The sequence below is a fragment of the Eleutherodactylus coqui genome, chromosome 2 (assembly GCF_035609145.1).
Source record: "Eleutherodactylus coqui strain aEleCoq1 chromosome 2, aEleCoq1.hap1, whole genome shotgun sequence".
In the NCBI taxonomy this organism is placed as follows: domain Eukaryota; kingdom Metazoa; phylum Chordata; class Amphibia; order Anura; family Eleutherodactylidae; genus Eleutherodactylus; species Eleutherodactylus coqui.
In genome coordinates, this window is record NC_089838.1 from 227,637,399 (window position 1) to 227,650,540 (window position 13,142).

Genomic DNA, 13,142 nt, shown 5'->3' on the forward strand with positions numbered 1-13,142 from the left:
TTTATTTCTTTCCATCCACTAAAACTGCAACGTTTCGGCCCAATGGCCTTTTTCAAGCAAGACAAATACACACAAGTCCACATACATAATAACGTGATAAAACAAACAACCAACCACCAATAAAAACCCCATCTACTTTCATTAATGGTATCGCAATGTATATGTAGCCAAACATGATGAAATTAACTCCTTCGCATACATATGAGTAGTATCTGACGCTTAGCCAATCACAGCAATTCATTGAGTGCTGGCTCTGATTGACTAAGTGTCAGCCAATCACAGCCAGTGCTTCCAGGAGGCAGGGATTTTTCAATCCCTGGCTATAAGAGAAGAAGAAGATCCCGGAACCCGGGAAGAAGATGCGGCCGAGCTGACAGCGCTTCTAAGGTGGTGTATGTGTATTTTTTAAATTTTTTCTCTACAGCTAGGGCTTAGATTATGGCTTTGACAGTAGGATTTCCTTATGTCAAATTTGCATCGCACCGCACGAAAACCACGTTTTCATGTGATGCAACAGAGAGGAAGGCTCCATAGGGAAACATGAGCCACAAAACCTCATGAGTCACATGCATTTCGCCGGACCAGCGATGTTTTTGTGTTGGGTTGTTGCAGGCTACAAAACATCGCACGTGTGAAGGAACCCATAGGAAAGCATCATACATGCGTTTTGTAGCATTGTAGCAACGCGACAAAATCGCATGACTTTGTCGTCGCTGTGAGCAAGGCCTTATACTCAAGAGTGTTTCTAGAAACAGCTATAAAATAGTATTTCACTGGAAAACCCCTTTAAGTAAATCTAATATCTATTATGTCCAAATAGATCTTAAGCACGATGACATTGAAAACAAAACTCTGTGAAGTTTCTTCATATTTTATTTTACAATATCTCACTAAATATATTTACATGACATGACTTTTGCCTCAGTGCAATACATTATGTTGCATAAGTACAAACTGTAGATTTTTTTTAAAAAGAGACACTTGACTGAATTTGCAGCTAAATATACAATGCAACATTTTCCCTGCCTGTGACATTGCCTTTCTCTTCTTGGTCCGGACAACACTCAGCTGCTCACTTTTCAGATCTATATTCTTGGTATTCAGTACAATGTTTCAAGCACATACACTCAGGGTAAATGAGAGATGGACTTTATGGAACTTTACCATTCCTTGTGCACCATACAAAAATACTGCATGTTGTATGCAAAATATCTCATTGCTGTAAGTGACAAGAAGCTGAGCTGATGACGTGGGCAAAACACAGGAAATGACGTATCACAGGATCCCGAAATGTTTCATACAAATGTACAGAAAGTCTTTTCATTTCCCGAGGATGCTGTGTTTAGCACTATTACTACTATGAAGAGAGTACACAGAAAGAGAAACTACTGGAAGGGTGGACGATATTGAGTTCTAGAAGCGAGCTTTTTTTCAGTTTGTCTTCACAGTGATATACCAGAAGGTTTGTGTAGAAGATGCATAAAATAGCCCCATCCTTTATAATATGAAAAGTGACGTCTCTATTCAGGAATGGAGTTATAAAATTACAAACCATTCAGCAACATACAATAAGTTGTTATGCCAAAAGGAAAATAAAAAAGCAATATAATGAGTAACATGTCAGCAAATCATTGGACCGCACAGAGACGCACATTTATTTAACAAATACAACTCGTTAACCGATAGATCATAACTCTACCAGGTTGGAAATTGGTAGGAAAACAATGGTTACCAAAAATACCATGAGCTTGTTTCAGTTCTGGGTTTAGATTTTGGCACTTTATGGGAACTAGTCCTTGCCCAATGTCATTCATATAAAAAGAAGGTACACATCTTCTTCAACACACCTTGCAAATATAGTACATGTGTACTAGCAAACATTGAAACATATTGAATAAACATTCCCACTGATTTGCACATGCATACACTATCAAATAACGACACCGGATCAATGTTTTGGGTTTGTAGTCAGAGTAGTTCTGTTGGACGGTTCTCCCATGCTGCAGCACATTCTAGATCTCTTCTGGAGACCGGGTGTCTGATTTCAATCTCACAAACTCCTTGGCAACTTCATCGTTGGAGCGTTGAGAAAGTATTCGCAGGATTGTCAGTCCAGTTTCATCCATGCTGATGTTTTTTGTTAGTGGGTACCAGGATGCGCAGTTGCCTTTCTCCACAATGCCCTTTAGCTGGATAACGGTCATTCCTATAATGCGATCTTCCCTGGCGAAGCAGTAATCCTTTACACACAGGTGAAGTTCATAGACTGCTGGGCTTTCTTCATTGCTTAGAACGCTGGAGGAGAAAAGGGAAACATAAATTAGGTAAAAGAGACAAATTTTACTTCCACCTCAACAGCCAATTAGATTAATAACTATTCTGGACTTACTCATAAAAATATGAATACATTCCATATTAACAATTCCGTTTCTCTCCACTAATGGCATTCCCCTGACTCCTGCACCTCTTTGCCTCGCAGTGGTTTGTATTATTTTAATCTCATACCATTTTTGTTATTCACTCTCCTTAGGATACAGGTGTTTTCAGGAAGGAAAATGTTTAATCTGTTGGTCACTTAACAGGTCTACAGGATATTTTTCAAAAACTGCTATGGCACCCATTGGCACATTCACTTACTGCTCCATGCCTCAACATTCTTATCTATGGTCCCATGCACACTGCTTTGTTAGGTGCACAGACCGGAGTACAGTGGCACACAGTGTTCGTACTGTAAGCCACTGTATGGCGACTCTGTCCGGTGGTGCATTCTCCACTAGGACCATCCTCCCAGAGGACAATAACTTTATAATACTATATGACAGGCGATAGAACACAGTAGCATTTTTTTCTCCATTAATAGTATTTTCACATGGACCCACAGTTGCCTGAGTAATTGCTCACAAGAGTAATAATGGGCAACTGTGGTGCCAGGTAAACGCAGAACGCAACAGGGCAAGAGAGTTACAGTCACTTGGTTTTCAGCTCACCTAAAAATAGAGCGACTGTCCACCCACTTAAATAGGCAGTTATTCATCTATGAATGACTGACTGTTTACACTAAATGGGGGGGGGGGGGGGGGGGGTGGCCAGAAGAGATCTTAGCAATTATCACTCCTGTTTGAAAGCACACGAGCGATAGCTGTCTCAAGTAAAAGTACCTTAAGAGTCCATGAGATAAATCCCGTGTGCCTATGTAATAAATCAGAGGGGCATATGGAGGTTCAATAGGGGCTATACAACACTTAGCCATGGTATGGTCATGTGTATGAAGCCTTTTGCCTCTTTTACCATCACATTTTTAAAAAGTTTTAGCAATAGCGAAGGGCTTTATGCAATAATTTAAGCTAAAAGAAGCATATGGGAAATATTCATATTTGACACTCTCTATTAACTCCCATTACAAAAAAATGTATAAGCACGGCACATAAAGTTGGCAACTTACATATTTTTTTTTTACAAAGAGTTCTGACACACTTTTGCCAATCCATGTTCATAATGTCATCTAGTCTGAATAAGAGCACATCTGTAAAGTTTACTTATATTAGATTCTGAACAGTTATATAGCTGGTTTGTCTGTCTAGGATTAAGAGAATGAAGATCTGTGTCATAAATCACCAATAAACGGGCCTAGCCTTGTTTATCATGTCTCCATCACGGACATATGATAGACATCAGCAGTTCTACCCACTACGATGCGTCCGGGCTGCCTGTGGGCATTTCCATTGGGATTAACATCTGCTCCTCATAAACTCAGCAGTAATAAGTGTCATGTTTAAGTGAATGCTGGGTAGTGCAGACCTGCTGGGCATCTCGGATGTGCAATGTGCTCAGTGCATTCCATGGTTACATACCAAATGTCGTTTCATGTCGGTAAGATTAGCTCTGTGCTCTTACTACGTACTCCTGACTACAGCCATTCATATGCACATCCAGTTTCAGAAAATGTGGTTGAGTATTTGTAATACTTTAATACTGTGAGGAAATGATGTAGTTTCATACATTTTTTAAAAAGTAAAATAGCTCCTTAGGCAGAAAATTTTGAGGTGTTTTTGCTATTCTTTGTACGCTTATTAAAAGTGCTTTATCCATTTCACTTATGTGTATCTGTTACATTCGGCTTATTATATGTTATTGTTGTTATTACTTGATATAAAACACCCTCAATACTGGATTTATCACATTAAAGTGACAGATTATTCAGCATATTATTGCATTGTTCTAGATAGATTATGGTTCTTTGCAAACACATACAGTAGCTTTTGCAACTGTAACCAGCAGATGGCGCTGCATCTGTAGAAGACCTGATGTGCTATCTGCAGTAATGTGGGTGACTGCTACAAATCAATTCTACAAATTAGAGTTGCAAGAAAAAGTAAATTCAACAGTTCACTTACTTTTTCTCCCTGCAGTGTGAAGGTTTGCTCAATGTGTTCAATGAGACATAAACGGTAAAACTGTTGTGCATTATTAGTTTAGTTAGATTGTGTTTGTCTATAATTGTGACTGAAATAATAACCAGACCACATTTTATTAGTAATCAGTGCAGAAATCCTGCAGATTCGAAAGGGTTCAATTACTTTATCTTGCAACGGTGTACAAGTATATAGCTAAATTACTGTAGAAATGAAAACTTAATACTTTCAGCCTGGATGATGCAACTTTGTAGTATTACTAAGAAATGTGCTACATAAATGGGCATATTACTTTATGTTACCGCTTGCAGGAAAGTATTACGGTCCATGGCTATAAGGGTTTTAACCCTTTTCCCCTTATGGCACATGGCTAGGGTGGGGTCCTCGCTGAACCACAAGTCACTGGTGCTGTGTTGCAGTTAAGTATCTGCATATCACTAGTTTAAAAGTGATGATGTGATGGGAGAGACTATAAAAGGTCCCCTACAGCATTGGGCCCTTCAAGTTATTGGTGGGGTTCTAGTGTTCAGACCCCCGTTATTAGCATGCTATGACTTATCCTAGTTATACACCATATATTATGTGATAAACCCCTTTTAACTCACTGGAGGTAAAGCACATTCACTGCGACTTAAACAGTAGTCCCCAAATTTGCTTTTCTGTCTGGATTATGTAAAAACAGACATCTGTGTATAAACAGAGGGTCTACTGCTAATTCATACACAGGCCACTCATAATTACATCTTAAATTATGCTGTTATCAATACAATTTTAACTCTTTCCAATCCCTTGTCTGATGTCTAAAGACATTCTAATTGAAGGCTGCGCAGCTCCGATGTCAAAAGACGTCTGGCAGGGTATTCTTACTGTAGATTACTGGCCGCTCTGTTGTCGGGGGGCCTCTCCAACATGTCCCATACTGCAGTACTGGCTCTAGCCAGCAGATGGTGCCATTGTATATTGGCAGAAAGAGAAAGACCCCTAGGAAACCCTGAATATAAAAATTGGATTGCAAAGGGTTAATAATAATTATTTGTGCATCAAACCAATTGTCCCTAGCACCAAGTGTTGGCTCCAAATCAGTTTCAAATGGGTCATCCTCTGCTGGATCTCTGGGCCTACTGGAGGATGCTGTGTTGTGGTAATACGACCCGGAATCCATGTAAAGAAGTTGTATGAACGAGTATTCTAGCAGCGCACATAAATAACCCCATGCTGCAAGTTGCTGTATCTAAATGATCTCAAATGAGGCAATTTTATCCCTTTATCTTTGTTATAAGGATGTGTTTTGTATATTGAATTGATATATTTATACAAGCCCTCATTGTGATCTGTGCCATAAACATGGGCTACACAAGGTCTCATATTTTAATCATGCAACATGTAATAAATCATAGAAATTAGAACTTACAAGTTGAAAATCTCATTGTATTTTGGTGACCAAGTGTTGCTTTTTGTCTTTGTACCATATTTCCTCTTCTTGTCTCCAAGACTGGGACCTAATGCAAAGACTTCAACGAAAGGCCGGAACATAGCGGTGGTTTGCCATTGTAACCCATTAAGTGCCACAACTAGAAAAAGACAAATAATTATGCAATATTATTTACTACACACTAATTCTTGAAAGGCGGTCACATTTTAAGATATGTTTAGCTGCTTATATCGACACAATCAGGAAGTGCGGGAAATTACTGGGCAACATTTTTATGAATTAGTAAAATGTTAAAGCAGCAAATCAAATAGTTACTGGAGTCACTATCAAAACAGATAGAGGAAGGCACCGAGTTCAGGCAGTATATTAATCCAAAAGGCCACCGCTATTCCCGACATGCCTGCTTAGTAAATATCTGAACTCCACGTGACATAATTATTCTGGAGCATCCTTTCTTACAATCCTTGCATTGTGTTATTCCTCCATCATTCCTACTAGAAATTTCTGAATAAATTGACAACTGAGTGTTATGATTCCGATTATCAATAAGATGTGTCTTTGCACAGTCTAATACTGTTAACATGGACTGGTCAATGTCAGCGAGCGTGTAGAGACATGACCATTTACGTGGGCGTGGCCGAGTACGCTCGCTCATCTCTAATAGATAGATATGAGATAGATATGAGATAGATAGATAGATAGATATGAGATAGATAGATATGAGATAGATAGATATGAGATAGATAGATATGAGATAGATAGATATGAGATAGATAGATATGTGAGTGATAGATATGAGATAGATAGATAGATAGATAGATATGTGAGAGATAGATATGAGATAGATAGATATGGTAGATAGATATGAGATAGATAGATATGGTAGATAGATATGAGGTAGATAGATATGAGGTAGATAGATATGAGGTAGGTAGATAGATATGAGGTAGATAGATATGAGATAGATAGATAGATATGAGATAGATAGATATGAGATAGATAGATATGAGATAGATAGATATGAGATAGATAGATAGATATGAGATAGATAGATAGATATGTGAGAGATAGATATGAGATAGATAGATAGATATGGTAGATAGATATGAGGTAGATAGATATGAGGTAGATAGATAGATATGACGTAGATAGATAGATATGAGGTAGATAGATAGATATGAGATAGATAGATATGAGATAGATGGATAGATATGAGATAGATGGATAGATATGAGATAGATGGATAGATAGATAGATAGATAGATAGATAGATAGATAGATAGATAGATAGATAGATAGATAGATAGATAGATAGATAGATAGATAGATAGATAGATATTTCTGTTGAATAATGAACACGGATAAATGAGTTTACATGGATTCTGGGATAATAGAAAAATAGCATTAGCTAGCAGAACAAGACTTTAGTTTGACATATTCTATGGAAGTGAAGGATAACCGAACTCGGCAATGAGTCTGTACACTGATGTTTGCTACATTTCTATAAATTACTGAGAGGCAAGTGATTTCTATAGACATGAAAAAAGCTTCTTGTTTCATTTGGTTTCGTAACATCAGTCTTTCATAATGAGGAAATAATACTGGTATTATTGGCAATGTAAGAATGCTTTTCAATTTCATCATACTTTTTACTGTAATCTTGTGTTCTCCATTTCCAGGATGAGTGAAGATATCCACTTGAACAGAAATTTCTCCAACCGTGCCTTCTGTGGACAGACCTGCAACAGATAAGAGGGAAAGGTCAGCAAAGTAATACAAAAGATAGATTGAATCCATGAAAACTGGAGGCAGCACTTACTACCAACTTCAAGTATATGCTTACAGTGATTTCTTTAAGACCAAATAACTTCCAAGATTCTTAAGACACTTTACTGTTTTTTAAAATGTAGAATGCCATGGTTATAGATGGCAGGCTCTTACATATTAAACTATCCATAATTCCATCTTTACATTCCAAAAGTAATAAAACTGATTCATGAGCAAAATAAAGAGTTTTACGTTTTATTGCAATAGTATGCGCACACTTATTACTGGATTGTCTGTGAAATTCAATTGCAATTTTCTTGTGTTTTAACATTTTGAAAAGCCGCTTAAAAGGAAGTTATTGTAGCTATAAACTACAGTATAATCATAAAACAAGGTGGTCACCCATCACTGACTGCTCAAATTTTACACACAGACACTAAACTACTGAATTTAATTCAAACCACATAAATGTGCTACATTGGTAAAATGTTTAAGGGGGAAATCCGAGCCTTAGATGGAATGATGTAATGGAATTGACTAGTCTCCCTGCTTAGTAGAGTCTTTGGGACTGCTGGTCTTCTCTCTCCACCATTGGGAGTTGGATTTTGCTGCCTTGTTACATCCACAGAGCGACCGCTGACCACAGAGTAGACAGAAAGAGTGTGGACCAGGAGAATGCCAGGAACAAGCCAGGGGTCAGTACTGAGTAGAGGAAAATGCCAAAGGATACAAAATCTGTGGAACAGTCAGAACCAAAAGGACAACAAGACACAGCATAACAGGCAGCAATCAAAGTCAGACAGTCCGATGTCTAAATCTGTACAAGCAACGTCAGAGATGCATAATCAAAGTCCACAACAAGCCAGGTCAGAAACACAGGAAGACAAGCAAAATATATCACACCAAAGCGCATTGACTAGTGGCAATATTAATTGGCACTGAAGGTATGGATCAACTAAGTTATACACTGAACAATCACTGCATTAGGAAGAGCTAGCACATTACATCTTGTGATCAATAACATGGTATTACGTGATGACTGCGTCATGATCTGCTCTGGGATAATGTGTCAATTTCCCCTCTACGTAACAGAAGGCTACATTTGGCAGCCATGGGTAAAAATGGTGACTTGAGTGACTATGAATGAGGACAGATTGTTGTTGCATGGAAGTGTGCTCCAAAATTTCTGAAACAGTCACATTTGTTGGCTGTTCCCGAACTACATTATCAAGAGTGTACCAAGACTGGTTGAACCATGGACAGACCTCTGACAGAAGATCACATAACAGCAGACCAAGTGTGTCTGATCCTAAAAGCAGACATCAGGTGGCACATCTAGTATCTCAGCAACAATATGCCACAGTAGAATAAGTAATCCAGAATTATCAGAGCAGGAAAGTTAGACAAATTTCCACAATGACCAGGCAGCATCCCTTACATTGACTGGGGTTCAATAATAAGACGACCAATAATAGTGCTCCTGATGACCCGGCAACATAGCCAGCAATGCCTTGCATGGGTCCAAGAAATACATCAATGAACCTTGGACACATGGCAGAAGGTTCATCTGGAGTGATGAATCCCATTTCCTGCTGAACCGTATGGATGGCCAAGTCAACATCTAGCATAAAAAGCATTAGGCCGTATCCTATAGGTACACTGTTGGTGTTCAACAGGCCGGAGGTGGTGGTGTCATGGTCTGGGGAGAATTTCCCTGGTGTGGCCTCAGACCATTGGTCATCAAATCACAATCCTTGAATGGTAAATGTAATGGGGACCTGTTAGCTGACCATTCACAACTATATTTTTATGAAGTCTTCTCAGACTGCAAAGCCAAGACAACACTCCGTGTTATCAAGCTTGAATCACTAGGGTGATAAGAACTCCATTGTTCTCTTACTAGGGTGTTGCTGGAGGAACACAACATTGAATTCTTCACACTGTGTTGAACCCCAAGCTCACACTGTAAACCCATTGAACATATTTTGGATTTGCTAGAAATGGCCCCTCCCACTAATCCGCAAAATGTTCAAATACAGCAAATAAAGAATAGTCTAATAAGGATTATACTGCTTTGTTAAAACCAAAAAAATCTTAAGGAAAGTATATTACAAAATTGATGAGACACACACAGGCTATCACAGAAGCATAAATTGTCTAAAAAAGTTAGGTATGCTATAAAAGAATATTCTGAAGAGTGGGCATTTTTGTTCAGTTTTCACCCATCCACTGGATAGGTGAAAACTGATAGATCAGTGGAAGTTTGACTACTGGAACCCCACTGATCCTGAGAATGAGGGTTCCGTTTGCCCCACTTCTAGTCAATGCTGTATTGCTGATCCGACTGGCGTTAATTGAGCACTGGCCGTGTTAGCGCGGTGTCCCTCCATTCCTTTTAATGAGGTTAATGGAAATAAACTGAGAGCCATATAATGTATAATTAAGAAAAATAATAGAACTTTCCTGCTACATATTTATAATTTTACTATGCTTTCAATGTGTTAATAAATATACTTCAGTATGTCTAAGCCGGGGATCAGTACAATGCCAGAGCCCAGTGAATTGAAGACACTAGGTTGTCATACCTCTTCATTGTGAACACAAAGATAATACTGAACACGGTCTCCACAGATTGTCTGCTCAGGAGCCAAATTAAATGGCTTCATGACAACTTGCAGGCGCCAGAGGCTATTCATTATAGCCCTGGCTACATACTCACATGTATAGCATCTATCAATATTGGCATCTGTCTTGTTACAGAATAGCAGAATCTAAATGTATAGCAGTAACAAAACAGTCTAAATTTAGGAGAAAGGCAGTAAATGTGGTATAGATCACCATGTACAGTACTTCCACGACAGTACAATCCAGATGTGGGTATCAGAAACACACACCAGTGTGCTCTTTGGATCTTACGCTGGCCTCATTCACTTTACTACAGGAAAGTATTGAGGATAAATATACTCATTGTACTGAAAGGCACTAGTGGTTGATAAATAGAAGTTTATGAAGAAAGAAACTTTAATGATTGAAATATATAAAGCTCCATGGCTCCAAAAGCACATATTTACAGAATGTCCATTGCCAGATACATAATAATTAATGCCGTCTTACAAATGATCATCATCTGCTAAATCCTAATTTCCCCTGGACAGACTCTTATGCTTCAACATTTAATATGATTTTTTCTGTATATTAATCAAAAAAAAAAAATCAAACCTCAAATGAGTCCCAAGTTTTCAGAAGACTGAATTTCCGGCCATCTGGCACAATTCTGTTTAAAGGTTCGTCAAGCTTGTTTTTTAGGGAACAGTTGTTAAACAATGGTAAATTTACAGGAACAGATGGATTAATCTGGCTGAGGGATATTTCCTTTAAAAAGAAGCTGCTTTTTCAGCTTGGAGTGAAGAGTTGTGGCATCGTCCCACTCACTGTAACCCTTTGTGTAGTCTCAGTCTCAAACATGTAGATCAGTGTTGCTATTGCTATACTTTTAAGTTCCCAAGGTGACCAGCTTTGCCAAGATATGAAATCAAGTGCCCATACACCAGGATGGTTGACTTCAATATATTCATATTTCACAACCCCTTGTGGGGTTATATTGGAACTTCATCCAGTTGCTTAGGTACAGATACAAAAGAAAAGTTTAGTCCAGCAAAGGATTCATTTCTTTATATGATGATTGAAATTAAAACATTGCACACAATTAATAGCCAGAGAGCGGGCATTTACGTGACACACTTCTACATACAGAAATGCCCATCTTTGTTTGTCCCAAATGCTTACCTTTATAATGGGTTGTCCTTAGAGGTGCTTTTACATGTGCCTTCTAAGAGATTGTATTTAAAGGGGTTGTCCCGCGCCGAAACGTTTTTTGTTTTTTTTTAATAGGCCCCCCCGTTCGGCGCGAGACAAACCCAATGCATGTGTTAAAAAAACAAACCGTTTAGTACTTACCCGAATCCCCGCGCTGCGGCGACTTCTTCCTTACCTTAGCAAGATGGCCGCCGGGATCTTCACCCACGATGCACCGCGGGTCTTCTCCCATGGTGCACCGTGGGCTCTGTGCGGTCCATTGCCGATTCCAGCCTCCTGATTGGCTGGAATCGGCACACGTGACGGGGCGGAGCTACGAGGACCAGCTCTCCGGCACGAGCGCCCCATTCACCAGGGAGAAGACCGGACTGCGCAAGCGCGTCTAATTGGGCGATTAGATGCTGAAATTAGACGGCACCATGGAGACGAGGACGCTAGCAACGGAACAGGTAAGTGAATAACTTCTGTATGGCTCATAATTAATGCACGATGTACATTACAAAGTGCATTAATATGGCCATACAGAAGTGTATAACCCCACTTTCTTTCGCGGGACAACCCCTTTAAGGAAGACTTGTCAGCTCTACTTACGTGTAAGTGTTAGTAAATACCCCATAGGTGAGTAAAAGCTTTATATAACGACTGTAAAGCTATGGTGCTGATAAACGTGGAACTAATCCAAGGTTTATCATTGTCTATGGAACTAGGCAGGAACTTCCACTTTCCTCCCTCATCATCATTACAGAAACATCAGCGATAAAAGGCCCATTTACACACAAAGACAATCTTTCAAAACGATTGAAAGATTGACAGTTTTATCAATCATTTTGAATAAAGTATTAATGGACACTAATGTCCATTAACACTTTAAAAGCTCCATTTGCATGTAAAAAGGCCTACGGGGGGCTGTTTGCAGAGCACATCATGTGGTCTGAACTCTGCACACAGCTCCATTGTTCTCTCACTGGCTGTCGGCAGAATAGAATGTAATCTCCGACTCCCATGCAGAACACAGCGCACAGTTCCTGTTATCTCTCCCTGGCTGATTGATGGATTTTAAGCTCACCTTAAAATCATCGTTCACCGAAGAGTTAATGATGGCAGCAATTACGTGCAATGATTATCATTCGTATGCCATTGTTTGAACAAATTTTGAGCGATAATCGTTGCGTGTAAATGGGCCTCAAGACTACACTAGATTCTCAGATAACGGACTTTGAATGTGGGGGTAGGGTGGACAAAACCTTGTTAACCTATATAGGGAATACAGAAGAGTATTTGAGACAGGTTATAGGTTTGATTCAAGGATTCAGGGAGAGAGAGGGGTTTACAATAATTTGACAAAAAAAACACTCAGATGTCATTGAATAAGGAGATAAATCATAAATTAAAGATTTTGCGGAAGTGGGAGCACTTCTGTTATTTGGGTATATTTGTCTACAAAGATTTATTAAATTACCATGAGCAGAATGTGCTCCCTTTAGTTCAGAAGGTTAAAATGAACATTAAAATTTGGCTGAAGTTGCATTTTTTTGTCTATGAGGATTCAGATCCTGATAGAATAATTGAAAATGGTCATATTTGTTAAACTCCTAGTGTATATGTTTCATCAAACAGTCCCATACAGGTAGGGGAAAGAGTAGTTAAGATTATAAAATGACTGATTAGGCAAGGATTAGATCTGATTTGTTTACGTTTAGTTTAGACTAGAGATG

The 13,142-nt window shown here is 38.9% G+C and overlaps 1 protein-coding gene across 2 annotated transcripts in view; it reads right to left on the reverse strand.

Moving 5' to 3' along the window:
• Positions 1 to 875: 875 nt before the first annotated feature.
• UNC13C (unc-13 homolog C) overlaps positions 876 to 13,142 on the reverse strand; it is a 457,400-nt gene continuing 445,133 nt past the window's right edge. For both annotated transcript variants that reach the window (XM_066592576.1, XM_066592575.1), the window contains 3 exons: positions 7,491 to 7,583; positions 5,824 to 5,983; positions 876 to 2,295 (listed from right to left, as the gene is read on the reverse strand). In XM_066592576.1, coding sequence (XP_066448673.1) covers positions 2,013 to 2,295; positions 5,824 to 5,983; positions 7,491 to 7,583 — 536 coding nt within the window. In that variant the 3' untranslated portion in view covers positions 876 to 2,012. The remainder of the gene's footprint in view (positions 2,296 to 5,823; positions 5,984 to 7,490; positions 7,584 to 13,142) is intronic.